The 18,306-nt window shown below is 40.7% G+C and overlaps 1 protein-coding gene across 1 annotated transcript; it reads left to right on the top strand.

Moving 5' to 3' along the window:
- The first annotated feature begins 14,058 nt into the window (after window positions 1-14,058).
- Window positions 14,059-18,095, top strand: LOC133906936 (leucine-rich repeat receptor-like protein kinase PEPR2). The gene is made up of 2 exons (XM_062348899.1): window positions 14,059-17,320; window positions 17,410-18,095. The coding sequence occupies exons 1-2, from the start codon at window positions 14,245-14,247 to the stop codon at window positions 17,736-17,738; spliced, it is 3,405 nt and encodes a 1,134-aa protein (XP_062204883.1). The 5' UTR covers window positions 14,059-14,244; the 3' UTR covers window positions 17,739-18,095.
- The last annotated feature ends 211 nt before the right edge of the window (window positions 18,096-18,306 follow it).

Raw genomic sequence — 18,306 nt, forward strand, 5'->3', positions numbered from 1 at the left:
AGGCAATGATGACGATTGCTTGATTATTTTATGCTTGATATTATTAGTCTTTACTTAGCTTTTGGAGAGAGTACGCTGCTAGAAAAAACATGATCGTTGTCAGTTCATAATTGGCATCACTGCCGGTTTTTTAACTGATAATGCACAAGTAACAGTGATATCGGTTCCAAATTTGAGTTCTCTCAAAGCTAAAAAATACCAAAAATAGGTTATTTACACCCGAACACCCCCATAAGGCTTGTTTTCTTTGAAGTCATAAATTATGCGATTTTTCACGACCTCTCACCATGCTCAAAACTTCTTACCATCTCACTTATTACTGATTACGGATAGCAATGTGATTTTTTTTCTTTTGATCCTTATTGTCTGAAAATTTTGATGATTATTTAGGCTTCTAAATGACTTTAAATGAAAAGATTGTCAACTACAAAGTGCAGATCTCATTGAGAGTTACAATTTTCATATTAAATATTTTCTTCATCTCACTCCATATGAATATTATATAAATTTCTGAATATCTCACTATAAACATGCAAACCGACAATTATTTTTCAGGCTTCAACATGAACAAACTTAAGCATTGCATATATTATTATTTCACCATATAATTACTATCAATAGAGCTGATCATTTTTCAAACTTATATTTTTTATCATTCCATATTTTATCTAACTTGGAACTATGTTGGCCCACATAAAAGTCAAAGAAGAGCTTGGACGAGTGCATTTCATATATAGAAAATGTAAATCATTTTCAGTGGTTAAGAATTGCATATGTCATCATATCATCATGTTATTAGTAGTTTTATCCATTTTCACATAATTTAGGAGTACTAGGTACTCCCATAAGGACGAAATGAGTCGAGCCCAATAAAGTTATGGGTGCCAAATTGGTTGTTAACTAGATTTGGGGACCTAGATTATTTGAAATAAAAAAGTTGTCAACTGCAAAATCGTAGATCTCGACGAGAACTACAATTTTTATGAAATAATTATCTCTATCCAACTCCATATGAAAAAGTTATAATTTTTTTAAGACAAGCTACAAACATAGAATGGATAGTGATAATCGTTGCTAGTTCATGACATAAACCAACAGTGATATTCTCTCCATTATCACTGTTGGTTCATGACATGAATCAACAGTTATAGTTGCATTGTCATTGTCGATTTTTTTATAGACCAACATGAACCGCTAGTGCCACTTGATTATCATTGTCAGTTCTTTTCAAATAGACTATCAATGTCGGTTTTAAATGAACCAAGAGTGATAGCCAAGCACAAATTGTTGGTACACTACCACAGAATCAGTAAAAGCAGATGGTGAATCACATATAATTTCTTAGGACCTATCACTGATAAAATATCCACAGACGGTTGCTAAGACAGATGTGTCTATAACAAGACATCAATCTAGGTGTAACTGAACTCACAGATGGTTTTTATAAATCCGTCTGTTTCTATCATATAGACACAGGCAGCATTTAGAAAACCCCATCTATGATATTATCACAGATGATTTCCTGTAAGATCCATCTATTTCTATACAATAGACACAGACGGATTTTATAAAAACCCGTCTGTTTTTGAAGACCTGTGAACATTTCCAAATTTGATCACTCATCTCCCTAGGCTCTTTTGGCTTCCCACACACATAACCCGCTCGTCTCTCTAGGCTCTTTTGGCTTTCCACACACACAAACCGCTCGTATCCCCTCGATATAAAAAAATAAGGAATGTTCTTCTTCCTCACTCGTGATCCTAGTGTTCATATCTTCCACTGCGCTGAGAAGCATCCTCCTCACTCACCATCAATATCAGAGAAGCGAGGTGAGTATCATATGGTTCCCATCATAGTTTAGTTATGGTTTATTAGATTTTAATTGCTTCGATCTATTAACTAATGGCAAAGCGTTGTTTCTGTCGTAGATCTGCAATGGTGCAGTTCACAAAAATCAGGCGATGGCAAGACGAGGTTGTCTCTATGGCCGCTTTAACAGTGCGGATGCTTGGCATCAACATCGGCTAGGTGGACTTTGTCTTCTTCGTTGTTGTAAAGGTCCTCTCCGTGGACCATGTGTATGTTGTGAATCACATTCCTATTTTGTTCTTTTAGATGGAATTTTCTCCATTAATGTTCGTCACAATAAAGATATTTTCGTCAACTGCAAGATAGTCTTGAACGTACATTTCTTACTAAACTATAGTTGGCTGTTTGGCAGCAACGCAGTTTGGCTCTCGCTCATGCGTGAGCTAGTCAAGGTGGAGCCTGATCCGGATGACTATGAACTGCTCATTAAAGATGATGCTTGGATTGACGCTGTGCTGAAACACAGGAGGCTGAAATGATGTCTATCATCTTGTCTTTTTGAAAGATGACGTCGATCAACCCAAGTTTGTTGATCACTTTTTGTCTTTCTGAAAGACAGCATCGCCATGATATCTATCATATCGTCCTTTTGGAAGACAATGTTGGCAATGATGTATAGCTAGGAATTGTGTTTAGCTAGCTAGGTTTATGTGTTCTGAACAATATGTGATATGCATTTGTGTGATGTTCATAACCTTTATGATATGTAAATACCTGTGTTTTATGTTCTGAACAACGAGTGACGGATGTTATGATCGATGTTCTGAATAATGTGTCAATGTATTGTTTAATGTATGAATCATGAAGTGTGTATGCCATAGCATGAGGACAGTTAGGAAGCAAGTTTGCTTATAGGAGGAAAGGGTCACACAGACGATTTTTTTGAAAAACTTCGTCCGTGACAATTAACACAGACGGGTTTAAACAAAAACCGTCTGTTACTCTAACTACTCACAGACGGGTTTCAACAAAACCCATATGTGATCCTTATTATGCACAGATAATTTTACAGAAAATTTATCTGTGTGTAACCCTATTGCAGACGGCTCTGAAACCGTCTGTAACAAGATCGATATCATAAGTAATTTTGTAGAAACAGAACCTATAACCATCAGTGATAGGATTTAAAATCCGTTTTTAATAACCTGTTATGAGGTAGTGGTATTTGCGTAGTAGTGGTAACTTTTGAGTTAGTTATGTTCGATGTTAACATGGAATAACTTAGAAAATTTTCTTGATTCCTAATTATTTCCTTCAAAATTATTATGGAATTCCTATGTTCGAAGCAAGCTCTAAATATCAAGTGTAAGTTGAAGAATACATCTATCTCTCACCAATAGTTGCTTCCATGCACTACTAAGAAAACGTAATCCAAGTCGGTTCTAGAATGGTGATCCTAGTTGGTTTTCAAAAACTGACTTATATACTCCTTTTACAGTCGGTATATAAGATCTACCCATCTAAGATGGCCAAGAGACTAAAAACAGATTGTAATAAGACATTATTCCAGTCGGTTCATTGCTAGAATAATGCCATAGTACAGTCAATTTTGCTAATTAATAAACCATCAATACTAAAATTTTCACTCTTAATAATTTTGACAAAAATATTTTTAAGTAATGTATGTGAAAATTTTTACATAACTAATAATTGGTATGCATATAACACATAGAATTCCAATAAATATGTAGGGAAAAGAATGGTCAAAATTATATTTATCCTACTATAAACAGAAACTAAAGAGACCATTCTAATATTATCACAAGTACTACCATTTTGAGTAAAATACTTTTCAATTAATAAATTCAGCATAAAATATTCTATCAATTAATTTTTCTCATCATAATTATTTTTTATAATTAATATTTTATATGCTTGTGGTTTGTAACACTATAACCCCAATATAGAGAAAAGAATGGTCAAAAGGATAATATTTATCCTTATGAACACAAACTAAAGGGAATATACTAATATTTTTAATGAAATAATGAGGTTGTGTGACATTAAGTAAGAGAAATTAACGTGAGCTCTAAATCTGTAGTGAAATATTTGATAGTTCATAATATATTCGTATAAAGTTAGATGGAAAAAATCTTTATATAAAAATTATAGCCCTCGACGAGATCTACAACTTTCTAGTTGACAACCTTTTCATTTGAAGTCATTTACATGTAAATAATCGTAAAAAGTTTTGGACACAAGGGTCTAAAGGAAAAGATATCAAATTGCTATTAGCAATAAGTGATAATTGCTATGATAAGGAAGCTTCTCACCAGATGAGAGATTGTGGGTTCAAATCTCATCAACCACACGCACATGTATTTTGCACAAAAAATAGTGTGATTTGTAGCTTGCAACATGCGACCGTGACGGTAGCTTTAGCTTCCTTGGTAAGAAAAAAAATATATTTTTGGCAATTTTTTCAACGCTGAAATAATATTTATTTGTAAAATAATATCCTAGTCGGTTCAAACCACAAATGGACTAGGATAATCATTTATATAGTTGGACGGGGACCAACTGTGATATGCTCTGATTTTTATAGTCAGTTCAAAAATCGATTACAATGGGGTTACAAATCGACTAGAATGAGCCTTTTTATACTAGTGATATAACATTGCAAACCAATATGGCAATGGTGACATCATTGGAGGTACATGGTACAAAGGATTGGAAAGGCTCCTATAAGAAAACTTTTGAATGATAATATATTACAAATATAATTATCCGAACAAATGCAATTTATGGAAAGCAATTCAACTGTGGTATGATCTGTTTGATACGGCTCCAGCTTCTTAGCTCCACCTATTTTTGAAGTTTGTAGATTAAAATAAAGTGATTTAAGCCTATTTTTTCTTTCTAAAATTGATACCAGATGTCTTACCCAAACGTCTTAACCCTAACTCTAGGTTTATAAACTTTTAAAGTTATTAATAATTTTTTTAAGCTGAAGCTCTATCAAAAAGCCAATAGTTTAGATACATGGTTATGAAAAAAATGACTATTGTAGTTATCGAAACTCAGCTTGTAAACATTGGCTCGGCACGTGTGAACCTTGATCCGCCTTCAGCTTCGATTCGTCAAGTTCAGCAGCTCCAACAAGCTCTAGAGAATTCCTGCGAGAATTACATTATTTCTTGTGAAGTTACTTCGTTGCAAACGGGTACTAACAAGTATAATGCAACAACCGCCAAATAACGATGGTGATGGCAGCCCAATCCGGCGGAAGCGGCGGCGTGCGCCATGGCCGTCTTCTTTCTCCTCTTGAAATAACCACCCATCCACCTCTAACAGCACCGCACGCCGATCAAAAAGCTGACAAGCTACAGCACCCTCCTGACACATGTCGTGCGTGTCCCTCCTACTCCTCCACAATTTCATCACTGGCACAATTGGTCCTGCTTGAGCTCCACAACAACAACGTTTCGGGGAGTAGACTGCCAGAGATCACCGAGCTCAGAAAGTTGCAAGTGTTATCCCTGTTCCGGAACAGGCTGGAGGGACCTGTGCCGGCGGCATTGTGGCATTGGCAAATGCCTGGCATAGAGGAGGGTGCGCTCTACAACAATAGCTTAAGTGGAGAGGTTCCTGCAGAGATTACCGATATGAGGAATCTAAGAGAGCTTATCTTGGCATTTAACAACTTCACTGGTGAAATCCCACAAGCCCTGGGGTTGAACACAACACAAGGACTTGTTCGGGTCGACCTCACTGGTAAGCACTTCCATGGCGCAATCCCGCGTGGTCCCTGCACTGGAGGTCGGCTCGCCGTTCTTGATCTTAGATTAAACCATTTTAGCGGTGGCATACCCAGTGAGATTACTAAATGTGAGTCTCTCTGGAGGGTCATTCTGAAGAACAACATTTGAGCACAAACACTGGGTGGTCATATTTGAACTTGAGTGGCAACCAATTTGATGGAAGGATACCAAGTGTGTTTGGTTCATGGCGCAACCTCATGATTCTTGATCTATCTGGCAACAAGTTCTCTGGTCCAATACCACGAGAGCTCGGCAATCTAAGCATTCTCGGGACTCTGCATATGTCGTCGAACAGGCTGACCGGACCAATACCACAAGAATTGGGAAATTAAAAGAGGCTTTTCTATTTGGATCTCCAAAATAACCTTCTCCGTGGAAGTATACCTGCAGAGATAATAACACTTGGTATCCTGGAGAATTTCCTACTCGGTGGAAACAAGCTCAGTGCAGAAATTTCAGACTCCTTCTCCACAACTCAGTGCCTTACGGAGTTGCAGCTTGGTGCCAACTTATTGGAAGGATCCATCCCTAACAGCTTAGGCTATCTTCAGTCCATCCAGCTAATTCTAAACATTAGCAGCAACAGATTGAGCCAGCAAATCCCAAGTAGCCTTGGCAACCTTCGGAACCTGGAAAAAACTCTGACTTGTCGAACAACTCTTTGTCTAGGTATGAAGCTCATCAACCCGATGATTGATGCGACGCATCGGACACACTTGGACAGCACCGAACTGTACTCGGCCTTGCGGTTACGTACTCCGGACCACTTCTGGAGGCTTGACCAGCGATGGATCCTAAGGTAATAACTTTGTGTATTTTATGTTTGTTGTTGTAAATCACTCGATATTTTACTCCCATTCTTTATTTTCTATAGGTTAAGCGCATCGGGTCTTCTTCCTTTGTTGCGTCTCCTCGACCCGACTAGGGACTGGGCCCCCGGTTTTCCCTTGACCAGGCATTGCTGACAACACTAGTGGACTGCTGGAGGCCGAAGACGCACATTTTTCACCTGTCCAAAGGTGAGATGACTGTCACGTTGCAGGACATCTCTATGCTACTAGGATTGCCCTTAGCAGGGACTGCAGTGTTCGGACTGGATTTGCACGCCGGGTGGAGGGACGAGCTCCTTGCTAGGTTCAACAGAGTCATCCATGAGGGTTAGCAGCCTGAGTAGGTGGGCTTCGCCTCACCCCACGGTCCATCAAAGGCTTGAGTCCAATAATTCTCGACGAACCACCTAACGCCAGAGTCAGAGGAGTAGAAAGTACGACGGCACCTAGAGGCGTACTTGTTGTGGCTGTTAAGGTGGGTCCTCTTCACTAGCATGTACGCGGACACTGTCGACAAGCGGTTCGTCTTCTTGCGTAGCAGATTGCGGATGCCCCCTGGAGCAAGTCCCTCCATACAGTTGGGGCTCCACGGTCCTAGCGCACGTGCGTATCGACAGGCCTGTCAGCTAGCAACTAGATCGACACCCATTTCGGTGTTTACCCAGAGGCATGTCGGCACGCCGAATGCTGACATACCTTTTCTCTGTATTCCACGTGCCAAGCCTCTAGGCCCAGTGCAACATAGGTTGTTGGCATTCAGTGTACCAAGAAGCATGCTAACATGTGCATATTCATGTAATTTTGTGAATTTGACTATTATTTCTGTAATTTTTTAATTAAATAATATTATTGAAAAATTCAGGCTTATCCTATCTGCACCATGATTGTGTTCCGATGATTGTTCATAGGGATGTCAAATCAAGCAACATACTGATGGACGCCGACCTGGTGCCTAACATCACAGACTTTGGCATGGAAAAATCATAGGTGATTAGGATGCAGATGCGACAGTGTCCGTCGTTGTTGGCACCCTCGGCAACATTGCTCCAGGTAACTTTCCTTCTTTCAGATACACATTCCATGATCAAATTGTTTTTATGTTAACTTGTGTTGTCATTTGTTCCCAGAGCATGGATACAGCACAAGATTGACCGAGAAGAGCGATGTCTACAGTTATGGTGTGGTGCTACTTGAACTCTTGTGCAGGAAAATGCCTGTGGATCCTGCATTTGGAGGCGGTGCGGACATTGTGGCATGGATGACATCAAACCTGAAGCACGCAGATCACTCTAGCGTGATGAACTGTCTGGATGAGGAGATCATGTACTGGCCCGAAGACGAGCAGGCAAAGGTGCTGGACTTGTTGGATCTTGCGATGTCCTGCACGCAGGTTGCTTTCCAATCGAGGCCATCCATGAGGGAAGTGGTGACTGGTGAGCACCTTGATGAGAATAGAGGATTAAGAATGTACACAAGTATTCAGTACTGCTATGAGATGGAATGTCTTTGAACACAACTAGAATGGAAAATTTAACTTGTACAGTTTGATTTAAGGGTGTTGTGAATATTTCTTGGAAATTCCATAAGACCTTGATAAATCAAGAAATTGCAGTGACCAGGCTTGCAGAAACAAATTCTGTTGATCTTCAGTTCAGTGAAGAACATTGGTTATAACAAGTGCTTCAACTATCTAGAAGTAGCATATCCTTGGTCAGTTACCCTACCGTTCTGTTTGTGGTTTCTCCTATAACGCCATGAGTCGGCTGTCGCTGTGACCTATCTGTGTACTGCCGGTGAAAGAGCCACATCTGAGAACATGACATCAACACAAGCAATGCATGAAGCCGTATTGAATGATTAATACTTTGCCAGGAGGTAAGAGAATTGTCACAAGCAAAATTTGTGAATTTGAAGATAGGAGATGGATCAGCTTGCTCTGGTCCCAGGTGACATTCATGTCAGCCATCTTGAGTTTATCACATATATAGGAGAGAAAATTAGTCATGTGAGCAAAACATAGATGATTCTTTCAGCTGTGTGTTTGAGAGATCCTTTTCCCTCGACAATGTAATACATCACATCAGAAATGTAGACACCTTTGCAACTGAATTAGTTTAGACAATAGTTTCACAGCACTTACAAAAACGTCTTTCAGTCCAACTGGCTTACTAATTAGGCAGAAAGTACTGATGCTATGTTATGATGCATTTCCAGATCTTCTTGGACCCAAAGGAGTGAAACAGCACAATATACATACTGTTGGCCTCGATTGCAAGTCTAGTACAGCCTTCTTGGAAAGATATCTTGACTGAAACTGCTTGAAAAATGTATATCATCTCATGCCATGGATATATATCTCCATTTACATTTCTTTGTATCCTGGTCTCCCGGTTCAGCCAGCATGGTACCCTAAATTATACTCTGGATTATATGCGTCCTAAATTATCTCTTGAGAATTTGGCAATGCATGGTACCCTACTGTCAGCTGCTGTTCAGAATTTGGTATCAGTGTCCCAAAGTCAGAACCATGACTGTGCGAATGTAAGACCGTTCTTCCCTGCTTTGTTGTATGTCTCATATGATAGTACTGCTTTGTTTGTTTGATATGAGCTGCTGCAATGATATGATCTTCTCGACAAGGCCGTCCATTGGCAGGTGCAGGGTGGGCGACCGCACAGAGTCTTCAAAAATTAGGGGACCCAAATCTAATTTCGTACTAACTACATATACTTAATTAGCACCAAATTAGATGGCCCAACATAGGTCTAGAAGGGCACCCGCAGGCGTGCTAAGTGAGACATCCACAATCGTGAGCTCATGACCATCACGTGAACTCGCAATGACCCGACCCGATCATAGCAACTCCCGCATCCCTAATCGGCTAATTGCTTTGTCTTCTCCTGTTCTCCATTAGCCGCCGACTCGTAGTCTCACAGCTCCGCCAGGCGCGCCAAGTCGTAGGCAGCCGGCCAACCACTAGCCACAACTCCCGATTCCCAAAGTCCCGATCGCACATCGTAGCAACTCCTAAGTCCTAAAGTCCTTACTCCAGATCGCAGCAGCCAGCATCCATCATGCCACATCACAGCTAGGTTTTTTCTTTTCTTCTCTAATCTCTAGCTAAGTCTAAAATTCATGTTATAAACAGGAAGGTGTTTGTTTGATTATTTCATCAATCCTCATCATGTCTTCTAGTTCTAGAAATAGGAGGTATGATTCCGGTTATGAAAAGTGTAAGAAGAAACAAATATTGGAAGCAGCAGCTTAAACTCAAAAAGGTGCTCTTGATAGGTTTGTTGTGAAAAAGAATCTCAAATTACTTATGAAAATCAATCCCCCGGTGGTAATGTTGACGTGGGTCATAGTGATGATGCTAACAACACAATAGAAGTTGAGGCTTGCACTATAGAAATTGATCATAGTGATGATGCTAATATTACCGATGAAGTTAGTGGCCATGCTGATTGAGTTCATACTAGTTTGGATGGATCACCAAATACTAAAAGTAAGAATGACATCAATAATTTTTTTTCAGCAGGATATATTTGATCCAAGATATTAGGATGCACATGATCCTAAAATGGTTGATATTTTGGTGCAAAAGGGTCCTAAAAAGAGACCTGAAAGGTCCTAAAGATAGATTCACTAGAAGGTTTTCTCCAATATTTTACACTAGAGTTCTCTCAAATGGAGAAACTTTTGACATAGAATGGCTTGTATATTGCAAAGATCTTAATAGAGTTTTTTTTTTGTAGCAAATTATTTAGAAAGGGGCATGGAAAAGATCAGTTAGCAAATGAGGGCTTCAATGACTGGAATCATCTTGGCACTAGACTTAAAGAGCACGAAACTAGTGAAGAACATGTCTTGAATATGGCTACTTGGTATGACTTGCGCCTCAGGTTGTAAAAGAATCAAACAATTGATAAAGTTGCTCAACGAGAACTTCAAAAAGAAATGGAGCATTGGAGAAAAGTTTTGTTTAGAATTACCTTGATTGTAAAATTTCTTGCAGGACATAATATAGCATTTCGTGACACTAATAGCAGGTTGTACCAAGACAACAATGACAATTTCTTAGGAATGGTTCAAATGTTGGTTGAATTTGACCCAATTATCCAACAACATGTTCAACGCATCACGAATGATGAAATTTGTATTCATTATCTTGGTCATGGCATCCAGAATGAGTTAATAAATTTACTCGCTGCTGCAATCAGGTATAAAATCATTAGAAAGGTAAAAGAAGCAAAGTACTTTTCAGTTATACTTAATTGTACTCCTAATGCAAGCCACTAAGAACAGATGTCTTTGATCATAAGGTATGTTGATACGTCTTCAGATTCTGTTTGCATTGAAGAATCCTTTTTTAGGTTTTGTAGATGTAAATGATACAACTGGGCTAGGAGTTTGATGTTCTACAAAATGAATTGAAGAATCTTGACCTTGATGTGTGAGAGAATAGGGATATGATAATGGGTCAAATATGAAAGAAAAATATCAAAGCGTACAAAAGAAACTTTTGGATATAAATCCTAGAGCTTTTTATTTAGCTTGTGGTTTGTCATAGTCTGAATTTAACACTATGTCGTATGGCAAAGTCTTGTGGTAAAGCAGAAGATTTTTTTTTTGAGTTATACAACGTATCTATACAATATTCGCTAATTCTACTAAAAAATGGCACATTCTGAAAGAGAATATAATAGGATTGACTCTGATGTCATTGTCATATACTCGTTGGGAAAGTCACGCTGATAGTGTTAAGGCTATAAGATTTCAGATTCAAGAAATAAGGGAAGCTTTACTATAGGTGGCTGAAAGTGATAATGATCCAAAGACAAGTAGTGGAGCTAAATCCTTGGAGGACAATGAACTTGGTGGCTTTGAATTTTTAGTGGCAATAGTCATATGGTATGAAATATTATCTGGTATTAATTTGGTTAGCAAGCAGCTATAAGCAAAGGATATATTTATTGGTATTGCAATTGAGAAAGTACAAGGGTTGATTTCCCGTTTCAGTAAATATAGAGAAACTGGCTTTTAAAATGCAATGCAGGTTGTAAAAAAAATTGCACTTGAGATGGATATTGATCTAGAATTCCGCACCAAGCGTAAAATTAATAGAAAAAAGATAATTTGATGAGAGCACTAATGATGCATCTATTGCTTCAAAATTTGCAGAGGAGTCATTTAGGATCAATTATTTTATACTTGTTGATCAAACTATAGCTGCACTTACTAGCATATCTGCACAATACTAGGGTACCAAAATACTTCTGGTTTCTTGTTTACTTCAGATAAGCTGCGCTCCTTAGATGATAAGAGTTTATTTCCTTCTTCTGTTCATCTTGAGGCTACACTTAAGAGTGGAGAACATTCAGACATTGATGGAAAAGAATTGTATGTGGAGTTAAAATTCATCCAAGAATTTATCCTTAAGAAATCTAGGGCCCTCTTAATATTTTGGAGTATTTGAAATAGCTAGGCTATTTCCCTAATGTTGTTATTGCATATAGAATTTTGTTAACCATTCCTGTGACTGTTGCATCTGTGGAAAAAAGCTTTTCTAAACCCAAATTATTAAAGTCCTACTTGCGTTCAACTATGACACAAGAAAGACTCAATGGATTAGTGACAATAGCACTTGAAAATGATGTTTTGGGGAAGATTAATTATGAAGATATAATAGCAGATTTTATTTTAAGAAATACTAAAAGGATGATGCTTTTCAGTAAAACATGAGGTTAGTTTTGCTCGAGTACTACCTTTACTCTTTTAATATTAATATTTGATACTCCCTCCGATTACAAATGTATGTCATTTTAGACTTGTCCATAAGGATTAAGAAAGTATCAAATGACCTTGTTGCCCTTCATTTATTCTGCATTGGAAAAGATAACTCATTCATTTATGAGAGTGGTAGCATTTATTAAACAAGGGCAAGACAGGAACAAAAGAGAAAAAATGCATAGAAGTTCGAGAATAACTTATATTTAGAGAATAGTTGATAAGGCTAAAACGACCTATATTTGTAATCAGAGGGAGTATATTTCTAAGTATTGTAAGAAATAGCATGTATTGAAGTTATATAATTAAGTGAAAGTATACTTTGGTTATGTGTATTTTCCAATTTTAGAGTCCTATTTTGCATTTTGCACCGGGGCCTCAAATTCCTAGATATGGCCCTGCTTCTCGACATGCATTGATTTGATCTTATTTCCAGCCCAAGTGCTTAGAATTATTTCCTGTCCTCCTACTTTATTTCTCATCAAAATTTATAATTTCCCTTGAATTTTTCTGATATATTTATAATTTTGAAAGTTTTCCTGATTTCACATTCCCTTCCGAAAATACATTATATTTATATGAGTCTTCCTGAAAGTTTTTGATTGCTTTGAATAATCATAATTTTGTTTCCATTGATTTCAAACAGTACTGTCCGTATTTCTATAAAGGAGGATTTGCATCCGAGTTCTTATGATTTAGTTCTACTTCAAAATAAATTATTAAATTTCTAAAGCGACCCCCTCGTCCAAACACCCGTAAATTGTATTCACTCTTGCACACTGGCACTCGATTGGCCATGCCAGGAAGGTAGTACGTTAAGTAGGATGGTGGAGGTCACTCTCTAGAATCTCTACTGGAAAATTCACCACATGGAATTGTCCCCAAAGTGCTAGTGGAATAGGTCATCTTTCTGTACATATTTGTTAATTTCATAAATACTAGTGGCTGCTTCACCTTATGTGCGAATGATATTTTTTGGACAAATATGTAGAGGGGAATCTTACACATGTCACATACCAATAAAAGGTGAAAAATACAATGATGAACACAAGGATTGCTTCTATTAAAGCTTTTACAAAGGTTCATGTTGTTCTCCATTACAAGATTAGCTTAAATTTTATAAGAGCATAGTGGTGCATGTTTGTGTTTGAGTGTGCTAGGCTTTCTTAAAAAAAAAAGACTCTATATAGTTAGCTCTTCGCAATTAACATGGCTTGGTAAAAAACAACCCAATTCTGTCATGAATCGGGGGAAATCCATCTTCCGCATTGATAAAAAGGATTTTTTGAAATAATATTATTTTATTAGAAAATAAGAAAAATATAATTTAAAATGGGCGCCAGTCGGAAATTTGAATAATATTTTTTCATGTTTTCAATAAAAATAATATTATTTTAAAAAATCAATAAAAAAAGGTCATGGAACTTGAAATCTGGTATACCGATGCGAAAAATTAATCTAAAACTCGTTATTTGTTAAAACGTGGAACTTGACTCATTGCAATCAAACTCTGTAATGGCATTGAAAGAACACTTTATAGAGTGTTTGTAACACAACATTTTCACATAAATATTACAGAATTTTCTTTTCGCAGAAAATAGTTCAACTTTTGCAGGAATGATACTGTGTTGCAAACGACACCTAAGCATTTAGATAAAATGCAGATTTTTTTAAAAATATAATTTTCACAGAAAATATTTATGTTTTTTATCTTTAAAAAAGAGCAGAACTTCGACTCGAAAACAATCGGCTGCCGCACACAGGCAGAAATTCCCGGGCGCCCCCACCCGTGTGTTCGTAGGCAGCACAAGTGCACAACGGCTTTTCCTCCCCGTGCAGCACCGGATCCGAAAGGGCCCCATCTCACTCCCACTCGGCGATGCTGCCGCCACCACCGCGGCCGCCATGGCCATCCCTCTCTTCTCCCCCTCCCTTCAAAGCGTCGTCGCTCGCCAAAGAAATGAGCAGCACCCTCCTGCACCGAAGAAGGCAGCGAGATGCAGCTCCCTCCCATGTCTCACGCCGCCGCCTTCTTGCTCCTTGTCACGCTCGCCGCGTCCATTACACCGCCGTCGGAGGCGTCGTCCGCGGGAGCCGGTGACGCAGACGTCTTGCTCGCCTTCCTCGCCTCCCTGCCGCCGGCGTCCCGACGCGTCCTCCGCCCGTCGTGGAAGGCGAACGCCACCAGCAGCAGCGGCGGCGTTGGTGGCTCCGGACACTGCGCGTTTCTTGGCGTCGCGTGCACAGCCGCCGGCACCGTTGCCGCGGTCAACCTCTCCGGGGTGGGTCTCTCTGGCGCGCTAACAGCGTCCGCGCCGCGGCTCTGCGCGCTCCCGGCGCTCGCTGCGCTCGACCTCTCCCACAACCGCTTCACGGGTCCCATCCCCACCGCGCTCGCCGCGTGCTCCGGGGTTACCGCGCTCCTCCTTGGCGGCAACCTCCTCACCGGCGCTGTCCTCCCTGAATTCCTCTCCTTGCGCCGGCTCCAGAAGATCGACCTCAGCGCCAACGCGCTCACCGGCGAGATTCCCGCCGCCGGCTCTCCGGTTCTCGAGTACCTCGACCTCAGCGTCAACGCCCTCTCCGGCACCATCCCGCCGGAGCTCGCCGCGCTCCCGGGGCTCAGCTACTTGGACCTGAGCAGCAACAATCTATCCGGGCCAATGCCGGTGTTCGCTGCGCCGTGCGGGCTCGTCTACCTCAGCCTCTACTACAACCAGATCGCCGGGGAACTCCCCCGGAGCCTCAGCAACTGCGGCAATCTCACTACCTTGTACCTATCCTACAATCAAATCGGTGGCAAGGTGCCGGATTTCTTTACGTACATGCCAAATTTGCAAACGCTGTACCTTGACGACAACCAGTTCGCTGGGGAGCTGCCGAGGAGCATCGGTGAGCTTGTGACCTTGGAAGAATTGGTGGTGTCGAATAACGGGTTCACAGGCCCTGTGCCGGAGGCAATTGGTCAGTGCCAGTCATTGACGATGCTCTACTTGAATGGCAACCAATTCACCGGCGTCCCATCGTTCATTGGCAATTTTAGCAGCTTACAGAAGTTCTCTATGGCAGATAATGGCATTTCTGGGCCAATTCCACCGGAAATTGGGAAATGCCGGGAGTTGGTTGAGCTTCAACTCCAGAACAACAGCCTCTCCGGGGCGATACCACCGGAAATCGGTGAGCTTAGCCAACTGCAGAAGCTGTACCTATTCAATAATTTGCTCAACGGGCCAGTTCCTTCAAAATTATGGCAGTTGGCTGATATGGTGGAGTTGTATCTCTACAATAATAGCCTCAGTGGCGAGGTGCCTACAGAGATAACTCAAATGAGGAAACTCAGAGAGATCTCCTTGTTCAGCAATAACTTCACTGGTGTGTTACCGCAGGCCCTGGGGTTGAATATGACACCTGGACTTCTTCGTGTCGACCTCACTGGCAACCGTTTCCGTGGGGAGATTCCACCCGGTCTCTGCACCGGAGGCCAGCTCAGCGTTCTTGATCTTGGAGATAACCAATTCAGTGGGGGTTTTCCCACCGAAATTGCTAAATGTGAGTCTCTCTGGAGGTTTATTCTGAAGAATAACCTGATCAGTGGCAACTTACCGGCAAATTTGGGCACAAATATAGGATTGTCATACATGGACATGAGTGGCAATCTGCTTGAAGGAAAGATACCGAGTGCGCTTGGCTCATGGCACAATCTAACAATGCTTGATTTCTCCGATAACAACTTCTCCGGACCAATACCCAGTGAGCTCGGTGCTTTAAGCAGACTTGGGACTCTACGCATGTTGTCAAACAGGCTGACAGGACAGATACCACATGAACTGGGAAACTGCAAGAATCTCCTTCGTTTGGATCTTGGAAATAACCTTCTCAATGGAAGTATACCTGCAGAGATCACAACACTTGGTAGCCTGCAAAATCTTCTACTCGGAGAGAACAGCCTCACTGGACCAATACCGGACTCCTTTACCGCAACACAGGATCTAATTGAGCTGCAGCTTGGTGACAATTGTTTGGAAGGAGCCATTCCTCGCAGCTTAGGTAACCTTCAGTACCTGTCAAAAACTCTTAACATTAGCAACAACAGACTGAGCTGCCAAATTCCAAGTAGTCTTGGAAACCTTAAGAATCTTGAAGTGCTTGACTTGTCAAGAAACTCATTGTCTGGCCCAATCCCCTCTCAGCTGAGCAACATGATCTCACTTTCGGTTGTGAACATTTCATTCAATAAGCTCTCCGGTCAGCTCCCTGCTAACTGGGTTAATCTTGCAGTACAGTCACCAGATGGTTTTTTGGAGAATCCTCAATTGTGCATAGACTCTGCTTGTGCGCATTGCTGCAAGAATCAACCTGGAAAACTTCGATACAGGAAGAAAAGGATTCTTGTGGCATTGCTAATGTCAACTCTCATTGTCATGATTGCTGGCTTGTGTGCTGTTCACTACACTGTTAAGAGATCACAGTGCTTATCATCAAGACAGCGCGCTGTCCGTAACCTGGACTCGACAGACAAATTGCCAGAAGAGCTGACCTATGAAGATATACTCCGAGCAACAGACAACTGGAGCGAGAAGTATGTCATTGGAAGAGGCCGGCATGGCACAGTCTACCGGACAGATTGCAAAATTGGGAAGCAGTGGGCAGTTAAGACAGTTGATCTGTCCCAGTTCAAGTTCCCCATTGAGATGAAGATTCTGAACATGGTGAAGCACCGCAACATTATCAGGATGGCCGGCTACTGCATCCGTGGTAGCACTGGCCTAATCCTCTCTGAGTACATGCCCGAGGGCACGCTCTTTGAGCTATTGCATGAAAGGAAGCCTCAAGTGGCCCTTGACTGGATGGTCCGGCATCAGATCGCCCTTGATGTAGCTCAAGGTCTCTCCTATCTGCACCATGACTGTGTACCCATGATTGTTCATAGGGATGTCAAATCCAGCAACATACTGATGGATGCCGAGCTTGTGCCCAAACTCACAGATTTTGGCTTGGGAAAAATTGTCGATGATGAGGATGCCGACGCAACAGTGTCCATCGTTGTTGGTACCCTTGGCTACATTGCTCCAGGTACCTTCTTTCATATACATTTCTCCGTGATCACATCAATAGAGTGTTTTAGGCTTCAGGAATTAACATGTCCGTTTATTTGTGCTCAGAGCATGGATACTCCACAAGATTAACTGAGAAGAGCGATGTCTACAGCTATGGAGTAGTGCTACTTGAGCTCCTTTGCAGGAAGATTCCTGTGGATCCTTCATTTTGTGACGGTGCGGACATTGTGACATGGATGAGAACAAACCTGAAGCAAACAGATCGCTGCAGCATCATAAGCTGTCTGGACAAAGAGATCATGCACTGGCCTGGAGATGACCAAGCAAAGGCTCTGGACGTGCTGGATCTGGCGATTGCGTGTACACAGGTGGCTTACCAGTCGAGGCCTTCCATGAGGGAAGTGGTGAACATCTTGATGAGAATAGAAAAGTAAGTTTTCAGTCGTCTTATGGCATGGATTGTCTTTGAATTAACCAAAAAAAAAAAAAAAGATGGATATGCAATTGTACAGTTCGGAAGTTTCAAAAGACATTGACAAATAAAATTACAGTGACCAGTATTTGGGAAAAGTTTTGCACTACTATACATTCTGCAAGAGTTGTGGCCTCGTATTGGATCCCTTTTGCAAGCTTGCAGCAGCAGACTCTGTTAATTAGTGAAGAAGAATGGTCATAACTAGTGCTATAATCTACACTAGTACTAAAGACAATTGTGTATATAATAGGGTTTAAGGTAGTAGATAATTTACTGTACCTTATGCGATGAGATATAGTAGTCATCGGCAATTTCAGAAAAAAAAAAGGATGGTCTTGTCTTCAGTAGTGTATCTTGGTACAACTTTCCGTTACAGTAGTGTTTTTCAGATTTTTAGCGTTTTCCCCCGAAAATATAGTACTTTAATAGTATGAACCACTACTGTGATGCTGATGGTCAAGTATGAATTAAACGAACTACCAAATGAAGATGAGTTTGCGTTTTGCCACACTCAACAGGGCTCGGCG

Source organism: Phragmites australis, chromosome 24 (genome assembly GCF_958298935.1).
Source record: "Phragmites australis chromosome 24, lpPhrAust1.1, whole genome shotgun sequence".
Taxonomy (NCBI): Eukaryota; Viridiplantae; Streptophyta; class Magnoliopsida; order Poales; family Poaceae; genus Phragmites; species Phragmites australis.